The sequence below is a fragment of the Neopelma chrysocephalum genome, unplaced genomic scaffold (genome assembly GCF_003984885.1).
Source record: "Neopelma chrysocephalum unplaced genomic scaffold, ASM398488v2 Primary Assembly neopelma1_98, whole genome shotgun sequence".
In the NCBI taxonomy this organism is placed as follows: domain Eukaryota; kingdom Metazoa; phylum Chordata; class Aves; order Passeriformes; family Pipridae; genus Neopelma; species Neopelma chrysocephalum.
The window spans coordinates 5795600-5815535 of NW_020897761.1; the positions used below are offsets into that span (position 1 = coordinate 5795600).

General features: G+C 35.4%; 1 protein-coding gene across 8 annotated transcripts in view; it reads right to left on the reverse strand.

Annotated features, from left to right (window-relative positions):
* Positions 1-19936, reverse strand: part of KCNT2 (potassium sodium-activated channel subfamily T member 2) — a 118861-nt gene that overhangs the window by 31424 nt on the left and 67501 nt on the right. For 5 of the 8 annotated variants that reach the window (XM_027694771.1, XM_027694773.1, XM_027694769.1 and 2 more), the window contains exons 12-18: positions 19639-19775; positions 16680-16743; positions 9956-10064; positions 4211-4319; positions 2878-2934; positions 1632-1781; positions 268-497 (exon numbers count right to left, since the gene is read on the reverse strand). In XM_027694771.1, the coding sequence (XP_027550572.1) occupies positions 268-497; positions 1632-1781; positions 2878-2934; positions 4211-4319; positions 9956-10064; positions 16680-16743; positions 19639-19775 (856 nt within the window). The remainder of the gene's footprint in view (positions 1-267; positions 498-1631; positions 1782-2877; positions 2935-4210; positions 4320-9955; positions 10065-16679; positions 16744-19638; positions 19776-19936) is intronic. The other 3 variants (XM_027694775.1, XM_027694772.1, XM_027694770.1) reach the window with 1 other exon arrangement.

A 19936-nucleotide genomic window follows, 5' to 3' on the forward strand; every position in this document is an offset into this window, starting at 1 on the left:
CTTTCATATTACCTTATTATACACCATTCTTAACCAGTTTAATACCATATTGTCAAGTAAAAGAAAAAGATACCCAAATTCCATTTGTTTTGGTTTTTGTTGTTGTGGGATTTTTGTAAATATGAGGGCAAGTGTTTAATATTTTTATACATTTTAGTTTATTTATATGATTATAGGTTTTTAAAATTTTATGAATATGGTTTAAAACATACTAATGTACTATATATTGAATAAGAATTTGTTGTGAGGGTTTTTTATTTTACTTACCCATGCTGGCTATTATACTGTGTACTGGTAGCCTGGAAGCTCCATGGTAAGATAATTTTGATTCATGTTTTTTTCTATGCTTTTCTTGCTTCTTAAAAGCAGAATTCTCTTCTTTGGTGATATTTATATAAAAGCATATATCTGTAGAACTCATGATATATCGAGGACCTGGATTCAGCAAAATGTTTTTGTTATCTTCCTTTCTAACACCAATCAGACAGACTCCAAACCTTAATTAGAAAAGGAAAGGCATGGTTCATTTTGCATAGTCCTGCATATACCAGAATTTCCATTGTCAAAATGAAACTCGGGTATATTTTTATATTTTGCACATTATGAACATTTTCAGATTTTTGGATGACAAGTATGTTTGAAAAATGTTGTCTGCTAAACAGGCCACTTCTGATCAAGCAGTTTTTATGAGCTCATGAATTCCTAGGCAGTTGAATCGAATGGTTTTCTTAATCCCCCATAATATTCTTCTAATGTTGTTCTAGTTGGGTTTTTTTCCTATCAGATGAATAGTCCCTTCTGGGAAAATATTAGTAGAAAGATGGATATATAATATGAAAAAGTATTAATCATATTAAATTGTTGCATTATTCATAAGTAATGGAAACCATTTTCCTAATTCATTTTTGAGATTCACTTCTAGAAATGTATTTGATTAGTGATAGAAAATAAGGAATTACAGCAAAAAACCTAATCTTTCACTCATTAAGTACGAGAATAAACTCTCTATTCAGGGTTTGATAAACGTTCATTTTGTTAAATATATACAAACATACGCAATTTGTGTTTATTTTATGTGTTTACCTCATAGAGCAGCATCAAATAAGTGATGCATCATCTGGAACTTAAAGAAGATATGTTATCATCTAACAGAAAAAAATACGAGTTTATTTTCGAACAATCACCAGAATGTACTGTATGCCACCTTTAAATTGAACGTGTTGCATAAAATGATTATGCCACAAAGGAAGCCAGATTTCCAGCTGAGTCCTAAATAAATAAAACCCCCACACTCTCCCACTCATTCTTTTCTAGATTGTTTTGGGCATGGAAAAGGACTGATGTTCTCATAAAACCTCTCTAAGGTTCATTTTTTTTTCTGATTGTCCAGCTTATGCTTTATATCCTTTACATTCTACTCTCTCAGACTGAGAATGCCTGTACAGAATGAACGTGAGCTTTTACCTGACCAGCTATAACTTACAGAAATATATCCATATGAGTGGCCAGGTATTTAAACCCAGGAACAGAGCAATGTGTAGTACTGTGCATTTGAGTGCCTAGCTGTGTTGCAGACAAAACAAGCCATTATTTGTTTGAACTTTTAACTGTTGACAGGAAAATAAACATACTTTTTATGTGCATGGAAAGAAGCATATGTGAAGCTCTTCCCCTCGTACTCAGCAAAAAAAGTACTTTCTTCCAGGTTAATATGATACACTTCGTTACCAGAGCATCTGCCATACATTTTCTGCCATTGTTCTGGTGATTGCTGACACTCCCTGAAACGTGTACAGATAAACAGAATAATTTAAAATATAATGTAAAATTCTTATTAATCAGAACAGCATTTCATGGCAATAGAAACTACAAATGTCTGTTAGAAAGGTCCATTAGGCTGACCTGAAAGAAATATTTGAGATCAAAGCCTGGTAATACTGTAAGTACAGAGATTATTTTAATGAATTAAAGAGCATTTTCTGCTAAGTAATAGGCATATAAGATTATGTACTTTAATATCAGGAGAGAGATAGCTGAATTACTTTAAATTCACACAATAATAAGTAGATTCATTGCAATTTAAAGATGACAGGTAAAACCACCAGCATGCTCATTCTATTTATAAAGACAGTTTCTTCAGATGCTTTGTAGCAGACTGTCTGGTTCCCGTTTGGAGTAGGTAAAGAATCATTAATAATAACTTACATAAAATAGAGTAATTTCTCTTTGGTCACTTTATCTGTAAGAAAGATTCTTCTGCATTTGCTTATCAGTGATCTTTACCCTATGGACATTTTTAGTTACTGTATCTTGTATACTATTACAAATATATATTATCTTTTCTCTAGTGCAAGAGAATAAGCATATGATCCTTTCCTCTGTGCAGCTAATGTTCTTTATCCAAGTGGAGTGTTTAGTGGAAATGTTCCAAACCTCAGCTAACAACAAAACTTTTAGCCCTGGGGCTTCTGTGAACTTTTTTATTGAGTTTCATGGTGAAACAAGGTTCTGCCTGCCTGAGTTTTACTGGATGTAATGGATACATATATAGACCAGACATACGTAAGCGCAGGCAGGTCATAAACTGACAAATGTGTTCTGCCAGTTGAAGTGAAGATCTCAAGGTATTGGGGAAATGCTCCTTTATGCTTATTTGTAAGTTTTCAATATCTTAATACAATTTCTGTTTTTCTTCAGTTTAACATGTTTCTCCACCCTCAGCGTGAAAACATTTTGTTTCAGGATGGAAATAAGTAAACCATTTTTACTGCAGCAGTGTTAACAAACAGTGCACTTGGTGTAGAACAGCAGAACTAGAAATGAAATTACAGAAAACTTTTCCATATTTGACTTTTCCCCCTAAAATAAAATGTTCACCTGTTTAAAGTCTGCTTGGTTCCAGTTAGTTGTCTAAAAGCTTCCCATGGAGCTGTTCTGCAAAGATCACATTAAGTTCAAGTCAGTCAATATTTTGTGTCATAATACAAACCCTAATAAAGTCCTATTACTGAATTAGATAATGAGATAACATTTAAAGATAAGATTATAATATTGAGATCAATAATACGATTATAAATAAGATACAAGGTAGTCCCTTTCACATGTCTGAATTTGTGCTGATGGAAAATTCTCTGATAGCTGTTAGGAATACTGCTTTTCTTTTATGTGCATGTCATGTGAAATAACTAAAAAAGGCTCTGTATTCTGTGCATGTCAGATAAAGGTAGGTAGATGAAGAATGTATTTCATCTCAGTGCTCAGGAGGTATGGAAACAGTATTTTGTTGTTGTCTTCTTAACAAAGCCTGGTACAGACAGTGCCATTAAAATCTTGACATCTGTTGTTCTTGATAGTAAAAGTTCTAGCAAGAATTTCTGTTTTCCCCATTCAGGGCACAGGGGAATACTACAAATGCCACAGAGAAGGTTAAATAAGTCTGCTTGTAAATATCATGATATTACTGGTCCATGGTAACTTGGAAAAAAGTTAGCATTTTTACAGGACTTGTCTAGTCTTGTAAATACCTGGATATAGTACCTATATTCAGGTATTCCATCTCTACAGATATATTTTGAGATTTACTTTTTAAAGCATCTGTCAGCCCACAACATGTTTATTAAAAATACCTTATGATCCCAAGAATATAGCATAACAGAGATATACCAGATGTGGTAACATTAGTTTAGTAAATACATAGGAGTGCTACTGTGACTATGTCTGTAGAGACACCATAATTCTGTATCCTTCCAGCAGTGTGGTTATATTAAAAACCATGTATGTTTGTTTGCTTCCTAATGTACAGGAACTGAATAGTAAATAAAAATGTTATCAGAAAAAACATTTTTTGAGCTCAGTGAAACAGACCTGCAAATTAATATATTGAAATAGGTGTTCTTGGGCTTTGCTGATGTTCTTAAGTAGAACTTTGTCATAGATCCACAATTCAGTCTACTAAATTTGAAATACAATTTTTTCATATTTTATATTGTAGAAGTGGCACAACAGCATGCAACAAACTTAAATATTGGGGGGGGGTCCCTTTGATATTATAATGCCATGAGTGAAATATCTTGGTGCTTTTATTGTGCAGAAAGTTCATTTTTTTTTTTAAAACTGCAGTTGTTTAGGAATTCAGGGTAAGCTGTTTTCCAAAGAATATCAGCTATGACTTTTACAAGTTGTTTGGGTTTTTATGGTACTAAATACTTACTGTCCCCTAGATGTATGAACCAACAGTGTGATTAATGTAGAAGTAGCTGGGCATATACAATTTAGAGCTAGCATAGCATATTTGAATTCCTCTTCACACACAACATGATCTGTAGGAAAAAAATAAGAACATATAAATTGTTTTACAAAAATACTTTCAATTGAACAGAATTATCGCTTCCTTGTCTAGGAAATCAGTGAAGATGGATCATCCATTTGCTTCAGGATCTTCATCGTCCACTTGAACCTTGGATATGAGGTGTGTATGATTTGCCCAGTCTTTGCTATCTCTCAGACTGCTCGAGGTTTGCATCCAGTTTGTCCTATCTGTCCTGGGTTTACACATGGAGAGGATGCAGTGGCTCTGTGAATCCCACTTCCACTCTCCTGTTGCACTAGCTGTAGGAGAAAGCCACGAAGCATAGTCTGGTTTGTATCTTCTGCACTTAAACTGCCAAATCTGCACATGCTTTCAGTGTCATATGAATTATTATTGCATGCTAAGTCAGTTTTTCCTCTGAATTTAGTGTTTGATTCAGTCTATGTTCTTTCAATGGGAGCAGAATTAGCTTCTGATTAGAAAGAATATTACAAGTAGTACAGATGATTACCAAAAGATAAGCCATATGAAAATTGCTGAGTAAAAGTAAGCAAATAATTTCCCCACCTAGATCTGAGCTCTCTGCATAGATATGCTTCTAGTTTCATTAATATATCATTGAAATCCTTAGGACCACCTTGCCTAATCTACTTTCTAGTCAGAATACAGCTATAAGCATACCACTTAGTGAAAATAAAAGTGAAGGCAGACAAAGTATGCCTTCTTTGTTCCCTATTGTTTTGAAATATCAAGAGGCTTTTCAGTAACAGAATCATTGACTACTGAAAGGAGAAATTAATTCTGTCATTTTCTGAAGATCAAGGCCTATTTAAATGTCATAGGGAAGGCATGAATTTAGTTATATAAAGACACTGTCAAATATAAAACAAAATAAGATTTTTTCTCCTGTAAATATATTTCACTTATAGCAATTAAATATTTCTGCAGAAAATATTTCAGATAGAAATATGTTCTTTTAGTTGACCTTATGCCATTATTAAATCTATTTGAATTTCAAAACAGAGATTTTGAGAGAGTAAGACATAGTCTAGTGGTTGGATGGAATATCTGCATTCTGTTACCATGAGTCAGATGGCAAAGATTTATGAAAGTCAATACCAGCTTCCTCATAATGAAGGAATGAGAATTCTACCTATATTTTAATTTGTATAGGATTTGGCTAAATAACCTCCCCCCCCTTTTTTTTTGTTTAGAATGTTTTTATACCACAGCTAATAATTTTGAAAATACAAGCAAGAAAAAATACACAAGAAAATTATTTCATTGTTATTTCAGATCGTGTACTTGAACCAAACTGAACATGATGATTTAATATATATAAATGAAAATTAATAAATCATGGATGGCACAATGCAAATGAAAAGTATAACTTGGACTTAAATCCTCTGCATGTTCTATACTCTCTACCATATGTGGTGGACTTTTTGGACAGATTTCATGTAAAGTATTATGTAACAAAGGATATAGCACACAGCAAACAGAGACTGCTGTCCTACAACAGCCATCTTAATCTTGTATGCCTAAGAGATCCACATTGTGCTGTCAAGTGTTTTTTCATCAAGAGCCATGGTGCTGGGACTTGTAGGACTATTTCTACACCAGTTGTAGACTTTGACCTTGTGTGAGTTAATTATGCCCATCATGACTTGTTATGCATCTGTAAAATAGGTATATGAAAATAACACCCCACAGACTTCAGAAGTGTTTTGACGCTTTTGACTTCTCAGAGGTACTTTGACACCACCATGTGAAAGCTTCTTCAGTGATCTCATTACCACTACTAGAAATATTGTAGCCATTTGAAACACGAAGAGAGGTACTATGGGTTTCTCCTCTTGGCTGCAGCTAAGTTCTTGTATAAGCCACAGATCAGGTAAAAAATACTTTGCTCATTTCTCCAATTAACTGACAGATTATATCTTGTTTATAACGTTACCCTGTTTTATATGTATGTTCAGGACTCACTGTGGAGCTGTGGTGAGGATTATTCAGAACTTTATCTGCTGCTTTCTCTTCTAAAGTGAGTAGGGAGGAAGCTGGGTGACAGCTGTCCCACTCCTCAGGTCTCAGACACCAATCAGGTCCTCTGACAGCAAGTACCAGAATCAGCAAATTGCTCATTTAGGGTGACAGTAAAGCAGCCAAGGAAAACTTTGGTTTATCTTGAAGTGAATAACAAATATGTCAAATCAGTTTACCAAAAAGAAATACTTTGATCGCATTTATACTAATGAAATATTCCATTTAGAATTTCCAGAAGCTGTAGTTTCTGTTGAAAACATATTTTGACAGAAATTATGTTTCTAAGTCTGTCTCAAACAGATGTAGTAATGCAGTGTGGTGAGTTATGGTTTATGTAATGTTATTGACCATAAAACAGAGTCAGAATACTGATTTATGACTGCAGCAGCAGCCATGTGGTAAGCATGTCCTAGACATGGCACGGTTATTCTGAGAAACCTTACTTTTGTCAGTTTAATAAATTAACATGACCACTACCAGACCAGAGAGGGGAAAATGCCCATCCATTACCTGGAGACTATTTTTATCTGTAATTGGATAGATTAATCATCAGATGCATTCAATATCCATTTCGGTGAATCTGGACTATGTTCCTTCCAAATAAACTACTGAAGGTTTAACGTCAGACTTCAACAATCTGTGCTAATTCATTGCTGCATTTTGAATAAATAGAGAATGTCAAAATGTATCCCCATTTCCTGGAATTGTAATTATACATAATTTCCAAACAGCCAAGGTAAAGGTAATTAATTTATTTTCCAGCATATATATAAATATATATGTATATATATATATATAAAAGTTTTAAGTTCAACTCAGAAAATATGTGATTTAGTCCAGTCTCTGAATTGCATCTATTACAATTTTAGTTTCCCATTTGTGCTGAAATGCAAGGCCAGACATGCAGTAAGGATACATGGCCTTTTGTAGCCCTGTGTGTTTGAAGGAGAAGTGGGAAGATAACCATATGAAACATAAGAAAACTATATGTAACTGCCAGCAAAGGAAAGTGCAGTATTACTGACAGAAAACCTGGGCATGTCAAGGCATTTATATATTGGAAATTTCTAAGCAGAAATCAAAGAATTTCAGTTTAAAGAGGTAAGACAGTGTTTCCTTGCCCATCTGACAACTGTCATGTTAGAGTGATTGTATTTAGAGGGTTCATACCTTAGGCTTGCAGTGGGGTTTGCTGGGACAAACACTTATGCCACAGTGTTAATAGAAGCATAAGTTACCATTTTAAACAAAGTAGTTAAAATCCATTGTAAAAAATAACAGAAGGCACAGAATGCAAGGAGGTATGTCCAGGATCAGGTGAGAAGCCAGGAAACCTGCCTTTCTGACAGGCCATATGACCCTGGCCAAAGTAACTCAATTCTCTTGTTTTGATGACAAAAATAAGTTCTCGTGCTCTCATTAAAGACAGGAAGAATCTATAAGTCTTGTCTTCTATGTGTGAATAAATTATAACAATTATATGCCTATATACTATTTCTGATGCCAAAGGCAGAAGATCTCGAGGATGCTGTTGTTTGGGGAAAGGCAGTCAGGGTCTAAATTTCAGGACTGTCTCATGCAATCTAGGAGGACTGGTCAGCCTAATCTAAGCTGCTGAGAAACTGGGCTTATAGTGTTTTATGAATTTTCAATGTAGTTAAAAGTCAAACTTTAGTTAGGAGGACTTTCTGGAACTATTTGGTTGTATTTTTTCTAAATTCAGAAACTTTATTTTTGACAGTTATAGTCTCTAAAGCTGTGTGTAAAGAAGGGGGGAAAAAAAGAAAAAGAAATCCTATTACTGAATATTTCAGTCCATAAAAATGCACAATATTATTCTGGGAAACTTCCAGAAGAAAGAAGTCATTTTTTAAAGGAATCTTAAATTTAAAAGAAGCTTTTGCATTAAGGCAGTAAAAAAGCAGTCTTGAATCATAATAGGAAAAGCACTTAGGAAAATGTTCCAAATGGTTATGACAAATTTTATTTGTAAGCAGTCTGGATAGGTTTATAGTCTGCAGCCCCCACTGGATATGTATTTCAGAATGAAGAGGAGTTGGATGAGATGAATAACAGGAGAGTCCTCTTAGGAAAATGTATGCAATTAAATGTTGCTCTCCCGGCTCTGTCAGTGCCCTCACCACTTGCAGTAGGGAAGCATCCAGTGGTGATGCTAAAGTTCAGTTGAAGGAAATATTACCAAAAGAGGTTTGGGGGGGGAGGAATTGGTTGGTTGCTTGTTTTGGTCCAAATTCTCTATCTGAGACTTAGAAGAGATACAAAAAATTACCTCTGTTTTGCAAGTCTAGTTTTATGTAAGTTCCTACAGAGGCAAGCCATTAAGGATAATGAAACTCTCTTAAAAACACAATTTAGAACAACAAATTAACACAGTTACTGATAAAGAAAAGTGGCCATGGGTAGGGAGAAGAGATTATGTTTGTGTTATATGGTTTTAAAGGAGAGATGAAAAAGCATTATCATTCCTGTCACAGCACAAGCCTTATTCCCTGCTGTGCCATCTCATAGTTTGAGATTACACTTTTATAACTTCAGAACTGCTATTGATGCTTTTTTTTCTTCTTTCTAACTTAGTGGTAAATTCAGTAGCTTTTAAAATTACAGCTTTAACTGTTGCTCTGGGACTGTTCTGCACTAGAATTTACTTTTTTATCACATTCTGGTATGATGGAGGAGACTAATATTTTTCCATAGAGTTGTTTTGATTTTTGCATGAATCAGCAATCTTTTCTTCCTTAGAATATCCATCAAGAAAATTGAATTTTCAAAACTAAAGCTGAAAAGGAAAATTTTTCCTCTACTTCAGAGAGATTCATTATATATTAGTTCATTATAAAAGTATTTGTGTGTTTTTGCACATAAGCATATTTATGTCTGTACGTACATATGTGTTTGTATACAGACAGTGTTTGTATATAGCCAGAGAAAGAAAGAGACCTACCTACACATTGCAGAGAAAGTTTGTCAAATTAAAGCTGGTAATGTCTTTTTATATGAGTGAATTTTTTAAAATTTTCTAGCACCATTTTGCATTTTATACCAGTTTCTAAGGCATGCATTTTACTGGATGTAGAATTAAATTATATGTCTCTTTCCAAAATGTTCGCAAGTAATTAAAATAATGTTTTCCATACCACTTAGAAAAAAATAGTCCAATGAGAAGATTTTTCCCCCACTTGTTTGTTGAATTAAATCAGGCCTTTTCTGAGTAGATTTTCTCATATAGCCCTAGTATGTTTTTTAGACAGAAATGACTTACAGACATGGATATAGTAAGCTGGAGACCTACCTGGATCTATAATTAAGGAGTAGCAATGTGTTATAATGAAAGAATTCTACTCTCTTCATTATGCAACATAAGACTAATAACTCTTAAAAGTGCTTACAAGTAAGTGTTTAATGTAAAACATGACATTTTACCATTGATAGGACATATACAGCCCATGTTATTTTACAACACTGCACTCTTAATCAGCTTCTAACCACTAAATACGTCCAGGGATTCTCACTTTGCTTGTGCGTTTATGAAACAAACTGCCAAATACTAACAAGTGCTTCAAATGACTGAAATCTTACACTTACCTGCAAACTTAATGTGGAATTTATTCTCAGGTTTCAATATCTGGACATACAAAGGACAATTTGGAGCAAAGTCTTTAACTGCCCAGGCTCTTAAAATGGTTTGATGATCCTAGAATAAAGAGTATGAGGTGATGACAAATAACCATGTCACATTAGAAAAAGAATCTATTATCAGACTGACTCCATTGAGGAAAACTCCTTTTAAGACTAGCAATTATATACCAGCTGGTGTGGATGTTTATGTACATCTTGTATAAGTAATATTACATATTATGTGTATTACATAATTACATATATACCTAGACAAACTATCCAGTAATTCTGCAGATGTGGATGAGGCTGAGGCACTCTGTGTTCTCTCAGGCCTCTTCTTTGAGGCAGGCTCAAGCAGGAGGAGAATCACCAGCAGGGGATGATCTTCACAGGGGTTGATTCAGAGAACTCAACCCATGAGAGCCTGGAGGGTCAGATGGGTACAGAGAGAGCAGACCAATGTCCTTGAACAGTTGCTTTCTTATCTTTGAAAGGTTGTGGAGACTAGGGGAAGTCTCCAACAACACCAGAAAAATCTGTGTTCTCTCCTCCACGTTCAGACATTACAGTCCGGAGGAGTGCAAAACTTACATGGATGAAATGCGGGTTAGATGACTGGAGTCTTAGGGCAAGAACTCTGCCCTAAGGGGGCAAATGCAGTGCCTGGCAGCAGCAGCTCTGCTGGCGAAGACCTGGGGGTCCCAGCAGAGAGTGAGCTGAGCATGGCCTGGCAGCATCCTGGGCTGTTTTAACAGAAGCACAGTGAGTAGGTGGAGAGAAGTGATTATCCCCCTCTACTCAGCACAAGTTAGATTGAATCTAGACATTGCATCCAGCTTGCAGGCCCTCAGTACAGCAGTATAAGTTGGATTGAGTTCAGCAGGGAATCACTAAGAAGGTTGGGCAGAAGCAGAGACCCTGTGAGGAGAGGGTGAGGGAAGGGAGCCTGTTCAGCCTGCAGAAGAGATGGCTTCAGGGGGGCCAAACAGCAACCTCCATTATCTATGGGATGGTTATTGAGCAGATGGAGCCAGGCTGTGCACAGTGTTCCATGGCTGGAAGACAAGAGACGATGGTTGTAAACTGAGAAGAAAGATTCAGGCTGGATACAAGAACCCTGTTGCCCATGAACAGACAATGCAGTTCCTGCTATGCTATCTGCTCCCTTGGAAAATTCCACACGAACCTAAATAAAGCCCTGAGCGACATGGTCTGCATTCATAACTGACTGTCAGACTTGAGACCTCCTCAGCTTTCCTCTAATGTTTGTAATCCTAGGATCCTAGTCTAATATATTATATTTGTTGGAATGCAGAATAGAGAGCTTGTTTACAGAAATCTTCTACTAATAAGATATTTTGACCGTCTCCTATCTTTCTGCAAGTGTCATCAAGGGATCATGTCATTTGGAAAGGGGTGACATTTGGATGTGGAAGAATTGTGTGAAAACTTAGATGGCAGTGATGAGTCATGTCTAATTAATCAAGAATGATGTAGCAGAGATGTCTTTCCAAAGAGACTCAAAATTAAAATAGCCTTAAATGAGGACATCAGGAAGTGAGGGTTTAAAATTGTGGCTAAATCTAAAAAATAACAGTTTAATTAAAAGCAGATCTACGTTTTCGTGCAACTAAAACATTTGCACAACTGACGTCAGAATTTTGCCAGCTACTGACCACAGATTCCAAGAGATTTCTCAGTCTGTTATTTTTTGTCCTTGTTACCACATGGCAAGGATGAATACTGCTATCCCAGAAAATAATCTATGTGATAATACATTAATATTTTGAATTTTGTGAAATAAGACTAAATTCAGTGTATCAGCCATCAGTTTTTAGTTATTTCAAAACCAAAAAGGAATATGAGAGCTGCATCTAGGAAACAATACTTGGATTGAAATGCCTTGCCTAGTCATGGCATTGGTTGTATTAAAAGATAAAATATAAAGAATGATTCATTATATTTGCAGCATCAGCAATAAGAAAAGCTTTCAGACTCCTGAACACAAGGGAAAATCTCTGCCTGGAACAGGGCGTAATTGACATTTTCAAACCATAATATTTTAATGTCAATTGAGACGTTAGCAAGTATTTTTTCTACTAGAAATACTAAAATGGAGTCACAAGAGGAAGACCTTTTGAGAATAGTAAAATACATCATTTCACTTTTTTCTTATTAATAGTTTCATAGATGGATTGCTGTGCGCATTCAGGAGATTCCAGAACTTGGATGTAACCTGCTGCAGGTTTTCCTTGTATGCAGTCACTTTTTCTTATCCTCCTTAGGATTTTTTTTTTTTGGTCATTAGGGGTTTTGCTGTTTTGTCTTAAGGTGATGAAATGCCAACACACCGTAGAAGTAGCAAATGGCTGGGTAATGTGATGGATGGCAGTCATACAGATACATTACAGGAGTAGTAAGAGGTTTGGGAGTGGACTAGGGACAGATTTGAAAATCACGTGTTGTTGAAAATGTTACTTAATCTTTTTATGCAAAAGCTATCACGGAAGCAGTCACTTGCAGTGATGGGTGTGGCTTAATGACACAGGGTTTGCCATTACCAGTTTCCTCCCTTCCTTTCCTCAGTAATCATTCAGACCACTCTGGTTGGCAAAAGTGGTGAGAAGAGGTTGTTTTCTGTATGCCACATGCCTAGAAGTATAGTTACTTCCATGTTAGATATTTTCTTGATTTTTTTTTATTTTGTCTAAAAAGCCTGTTTTTTTCCGGATGTGCAATAATTGTTAAATATAAGAACGAACATTGTTTTATAAAATTATTCAAATGATGTTATTTTATTAAAAACCCACACAAACATAGACCAATAGAAGTGGGTGTCGTAAAACTAAAAGTATGAATCTCAACATAAAATATTTTTATGTAATTGCATAGAAAAATAAAAGACTTAGAAATTAAAATCTTTTTATGATTATTTGGCACATTTGCAGTTGTAACACTGCAAAATATGCCTTGCTTTCCATCTGCTAACTCTTCTTTGAAGCAACAGTCTACAAACATGTAATATATATAAAATGGATACTTAAGTGCCCTATACAGCTTCATACAATGAACTCAGTGTATGCGCTGTTCATCTAATAACTTGCATTATTGCTTCTTTTTCTCTTTTTTCACTTGGTATATACAGGTGTTTGTGTACAAAAGCTGGTTATTTGTGTTTCTGAGGATTTTTTGCCCAGTTATTCTCCCAAATTCCACTCTGAAGAAGCACTCGAGGGGAGAGGGACAAAAATACAGGTAGGCACTTCAAGTGATTTCTTAGATTCAGTCTCTTCATATAGTATTAGTGATACCACTGTTACAAATGGTGGTTAATATAGAGGTGATAATGAATTTTATGTACGAAAAGCTGTTAAGTTTTAAAGTGGGTGTAACAGGAATTTAATCACCAGAACTCAAAGAAATACATGTAATGTATATTTTAAAATAATTCTGTTAATTTAATCTTTTTCTTGCCACATGACTTGATAAATTAGTTATATCCTCCTATGTTTGCATCCATATTTTGATGTTATTAAGACAGTCTAACTTAGATTGCCAGTACAGTAGTGTCACATAATTTGATTAATGGAAGAGGGGAAAAAAAGGTGCAAGCTTGAAGTGGACCATCTTTGAATTTTCAGAAAGCATCAGAACAAAGCTGTTAGCTGCAAAAATGTTGTCATTAAAACTTATTTACTAATGAAACAGCAAGCAATGAACAGCCAGTGGTATCCATGGCAAATGAGTAGATCCTTTGCTTGAGGACTGTAGCTGGGGAGATAAAAACTCTCAGGGACTTTGAAAAATCACTGGAGTAGCAACAGCTGTTCTGGTCAGGAATCTCCTCCTTTTATTTTGACAGTTGTCAGACATAGGAGAGGATCCAAGACTGTCTTAATCAGTTTGTTAGCTTCATGACAACAGGGTGAAAAATCAGTTGTAGTTATAAAGATTGATTCTGCGATAACAGCTGAACTTCCTTCAGCCCAGTGACAAACTGTAACTAACAACTAAAGTTCTAAGTAAAGACTAGAGCTGGAACAACATAGAAAATTAAATCCATTTCATTTCAAAGCTCTAGGGGGCAGTAAAATAAAACTAAATAAATAAAAAATTGTCCTGTTTTCTACTTGCAGTATAAATAATTGCATTCCCTGTGAAAAAGTAATCTGACAACAGAAAAGAAAACAAGACAGGGAGGTGACACCTTGTTTAAAAGCTTCAGATCCCACTGGCCCTCAGAATATCATTGCTAGAGCTGAGATACTGCACTATTATGACTGGCCAGCCAGCCCTCCAACAGGGCACTCTGTCCCAGAAGAAGGTAACAGGATCATGTCTTTGGTGAGATATGCCTGTTTGTATGCTGCAGATGCAAAGATAAATGAGATTTGATAATAGTCTGTACTGGCAGCTGAAATGTGCCTCATACCAGTTTGGTATTTCCTGAGGAAAACACCAGTCCCTGAGGACGGAAAGGCTTCCTGGAGAGAGATGGAGCTGGCCATGACTCCAAAGCCCAAACTAGACAGTGCTGGCCAGAATGGATGGAAGCTCCGTGAGCTGTATGTAGAGTCCACTGTCTGCTCTATGGGATGGTTCAGCAGAGTTGAAAATTGTCTTGTCTTTATATAAATTCTGGAGCAGTTATGAAAAGAGATGAACAGCTGATGTAGCTGTCCTTAATGCTGCATAAACCTACCAAGTGCAATGTAAATCATGTGCTCTGCTTATATGGGATTTCTCATTTCTAACCACTGCGCAACTGTCAGGTATATGTTGTGAGATGAGATGTTGTTGCTGATTTATTCTGAACTCATGGCTAATTTAGGCAAGTGAGTTTGGCTTTTTTTATACTTTTCAGTCTCTCAGAAGTTACTAGTATTTTCCCAGGTATTTGCAAGAACTCTAGCTTGTTCTTGTCCCTAAGTACCCAGACCCTCTGTCCCTTCCAAGCAGTAAGCTTGCCTTGCTTGACTGCTCCAGGATTACTTGCTGCCAGTTCACTGGCTTTCACTACTGTATTTGCAGGAGTCTACTGCTGATGAATCAAATTCAAAGCTCTTAGCTCATGAAGTTTCAGTGTTTTAGTAGGAGCACGGATTTAATTGTCAGGGAGTTCAGTGACTTTCTGCAAGCGACAGGACCAGAACAGGATCTTTAGCCTTGAATAAAATATTTTTTTACAGCATGCTGATAGTCTATGGATAAAATTTGTTCTGGGGGCTCATTTCTCTAACAAGGAAATATCCTTTTTTTCTTGCTAGCTGCAGCTTATGTTGCTTTTATTGTTCTCCCTTCTCTGATATGCCGTATGTGCAGGTATGGAAACAACTACCTTTTCATAGCAGACAGAGAGTATATTAAGAAATACTGGATATGTAATGCAAAGCCCTCATTTCCCGTGTTTTACTGTCTCTATTTTTAACATTTAGAAAAATAATTGCTACTCCTTATAATGTAGCAGCAAAACAGTATTTTTAATTGAGATTGCTTAAATCTTACTTTCTGAATTATAAACTGGTTCAGTCTTGTTAGGCAATTTGTAAGCATCTTTGGGAATATTCAGATTTATTCTGAACTTCCTTTGGAGTTTCAGATTGAACTGAATAGAAGCAAGCATTCAATAATTTCATGCGTAGCTCGTGGTGAAAAATTTAAAGTTATGTTCATAAACACTTCCTCAGTGGACATTTTTCCTGGATTTTTGTGATCATAATTAATGTCATGAGCTGGAAGGGTTCTAGTTCATATTAAAATAGTTTTTTTTCTTTTATCACAGAATTAAGATTTGTATTAGTAGTCTTCCTTTGTGGACAGTAACTTACTTGACTGCAAGTAACTACTAGCATGGGCAAAGCCATACAAACTTATTTAAAGAGTCCTGCCATTTGTATTTTTGAAATTGGCCAATATGAAAAATAGTCAAATACTCTCAGATATATTGTTTATTTGGTATTAGTCACAAATGAATTTGTAAGTTGAATTCAGTCTTTACTTTGTTAGTGGTAAACTTTTAATACTTATTCGATAGTTCTGAATGAAAATACCAGTCAGTTGATATATATCTCTTTTTAATAACTGTAATTCTTTGAACTGGATATCTAGAGCAAACATTGATATCAGTCCAGGTGATTTGAATAGAAACCTTTTGACAAACTACTATTCTTGGGAGTGATTAATGACCAATTATCAATTTATCTACAAGGTCCTATGATAGTGCTTCTCTGCTATTCTGCCATTGTTCCATAAAAAAAAAACTGATAAAAATTTACTTTATTCAGTGTGAAAATTGTTTTTTTGAAGTTTTTTAAAGTTTGTAAGAACATATAAATTTCTACTTTTTTTTAAAAAAAGTGTAACTAAAGCACTGTAAAATCTGAACTTCTTTGGTAGGTAGGTCATGTAATTTAGTATCTAAAAAAGCAGATAGAAGTAGATATGTTACATGAAATGAACCACTAGAGTCACACTTCCTAAATTTGTGAAATCCTGGCCTTATAGAATCCAACCGAAATATTTTCATTATCCTATCTGAGACAAGAAGTTCATCCCACATGCAAAATCTCTGTGTAAATCAGCTAATTTAACCTTCTGTTCACAGAGGATGCCTCAGTCCCTGAGAGGGAATAAAGGCAGTATCAGTATAACAACATGCACATTAATTCCTAGTTATTTCTTCCAAACTCACAGCTGCTGTCCTGTCCACCTCACAGCGGCTGCTCAGTATGAAACAAGCTTCAGCATCATCCATTCTAGAAGAGAGGAGACAAGATTGTTACATTCCAACAAAGTATTTACGTGGACTCGTGTTTCACAGTTCATAATCTTGCATATAAAAACAGAACACAGAAGAAGTTTAGTTTCTGTTCTCATTTCTTTCCCTGGTGCCAGTAGAAGCTGTGCCAAAGTAATAAAAGCAGAGTGACTTCAAACACGCTTAATCTGCAAAATAAGTATCTGCTGTGCGTACAAAAGGTGGATAAATAGCACCAGTCTGCCTAGTGTATAAGGGTATGATATGCCCAAGTTATTATTGATAAGAATGAACAAGATGGGGCAGGTAACTTAATATAGACTTGTTTTGCCTAGCGATAGCAGGAAGTTGGGTAGACATACAAGAATAACATGTCTGGGATAAAAAACATTTCTGTGTATGTATGCATTAAATGAACTATTTTCAGTTCATGGCATTTTTGATTAGGAAGAAATTATGGGAGCTGTATGAGTAATTTCAGCTAAATATGGGAGCAGTATTGGGAAAATAGGGTCTTTACCAAAATTGTAGGAAATTAGATGAGATTTTGATGAGAGCTGATGAGGTAACTCAGATGACAGTATATATAGATGATTTCATAAGGAAATGAAACCTTATGTGAACATAAAGTGTGAACCTTTTTCCCCAACGTTTTTTTGTAAATACTTGAATCACTTCAGCCACGTATGACAAGGATAATAACCTGCAACTAACATCTGTGAATGTCATTAATTTAGACAACAGAAACACTAATGATATCTGTGTTGAAAACATTTATTAGAACCCAGAGTATGAGAGAAGTGTTATTAAATGTCCTTAAAACTAAAAAAGCTTTGTCAATTATACCATTTTTATGTGCCAGTAAACTGACTCTGAGACAAAAAACCCCAACAGTTCTGTTGCTTAGGGATGGCAGAAATGAAAGGGACTTCTTATACAGAAGAGAAATTTGGGAATGAAAAAAGTATAAGCCAAAGAAAAAGAAGGAACATGGTTCACCTAAGAAAGTGAAGGCAGAGAGAAAAAATATTTGAGGTCATGACAAAATATGGAAGAAAGCTGTAGGGGAAAGAAATCAAGCATGGTAGTGTTATTCACTGTCTAGTGCTAGTCTACATGGAGAATGAGAACTGTTTTAACCAGTTAGTGTGTTGTTTCAGTGGCTGAAGTAGCTGTAAAGTCTCCAGTCATGCTGATGAACAGTGTGGCACCTGGTGACAGAATTTATTCCATTTCTCTTTAAAGCTGCACACATAAACACTGTTCAGAGAACCCCAAAAGTTTGCAAAGTGATGCCCTCAAAGACAGGAAGAAAGAATGAGTATCATTTTTCTAAAGTCAAATTGTGTACTAGGGCATAGAAAGAAAAATATAGTCTTTTATTAACCAACTACTCCCTACTTACACAATCAACCAACTTCTGGTATTCCTTTACTTTGTGGTGTGACCTCTATCATGTTATTTTCACATTGGCTTTCACAAATAATATATGTATGAATTTTGATAATGAGACACTTGTAAATAATTTTGTTGTTGTTTGTAACCATTATTTATTAGAAGAAGTTTACCATGTGCCTTGTTATCTTCTCAGCACATTATGTTCTCATTAAAAAGAAATGCAGCAAACATCTTGGTACTGGGTTATATTTCATATTAAATGTTCTATTAAATTCCCACTATGCTTCTTCTCTCAGGAGAGGCTCTAAATTATTCTGTGACAGGTACATTCAATTACATGTTCTGCAGGAAAAAGCACAGTTCCACAGCTGACTACCTCCAGGTTATTATAAGTGAATATCAAGATTATATTTAGGGAACAGCCCAATTTTTCTTCTCCTAATGTGTAGAACAAATGTCAGCTAGATCCACACATGAATTCCTTCTCAAAATCAGCAAGAACGCAAAAAACAAAAAAAAGAAGGAATTTCTCTAAAAGAAAATTTCTATTCCTGAAAAAAGCTTTATTGTCTTGTCAAATTTTAAACAGATGTAGAAGTAGCTGTTTTTTCAGTGACAGAAGTCTGAGAAGATAACACTGCTCATGAGGCTTCTCACAGATGAGATTCTTGGAAATAACTCCCTTTGGGTAAAGAAGGCTGAATGACAAAAATAGACAGCTATTGGCTTCATTTTTCATTATCTACATTATAGAGCAATGCAGATAGGTTAACTCAGTTATTTGCTAAGAATCAACTTCCCCTCTGGAGAGTTTAGAGAGAGAATCATTCTATGTGAATTCCACTAAGAATTCCTTCACAGGCTCAATTGATTGAGGAATGGGGGGGGAGGTGTGTGTGAGGAACTGTGTGTGACTGATGTGTTTTGGTAAGTGTCATTCACTATTAACGAGCAGAGAGCATTTCTTAGAAGTGGTGGATGTATGTGGTAAGAGGAGGGCCCTGAAGGAAGACTATATGGAGGTAGAATAACTGCTTAATATTGCCAGGCTGAACTTAAGAAGAAAGCAAAACTGTACAGTGGGTTCAAAGGGTGATGATTAATTATGTTTCCTTTTTTTCCCTTTAGTTGGTCAGGAGAACTACCATCACATTTACCGTATTTTCTCAAGAAATAGAGACATATTCTATCATTACTGTCATTTTGGAATATTCTGTTCTGCTTTTTCAGAGGAAATCACAAGCATTCTGTTTCAATACCTTTAAACACTAAGACAGAAAAGACAGTGAAAAAAATCCAGTCAAATGAAAGAGCTCACAGATATTTGTTCCTTGAAAAATTTCAGATATTAAGGAAAACTAATTACATCAAAGAGCTTTGCTTTGCTTTCTAAATACACATTTCCTTCTAGCACAGCTTTTGTTGTTTGTTAAAACTATTTATCAAACAATATGAGTGAAACAAAAGCAAAAAAACATGATCAGTATTTGCCTACTTGGCTCTCAACAGGTCTTGATCTTTTAGTGCTGAGCCTTGCAGGTAGATAACTCTTTGGGACCACATTGGGATTTGTAACACCCTTCGCACCTGAGCATCCATCTCGGTAGGGCACAAAATAACGACATAATAGTCCTGTCAAAAAAAAAAAAAAAAGGAGAATAGTCATCTTATTTTCCTATGTTTCTGTTTATTGTTGCTGGAGAATGAGTCAGCAGTGACTTGGGATGTCAAAAATGTCTCTGATAGTCACTGATAGTCAGAGTTGATTTCCCTTTTTTTTTTTTTCCTTTGCA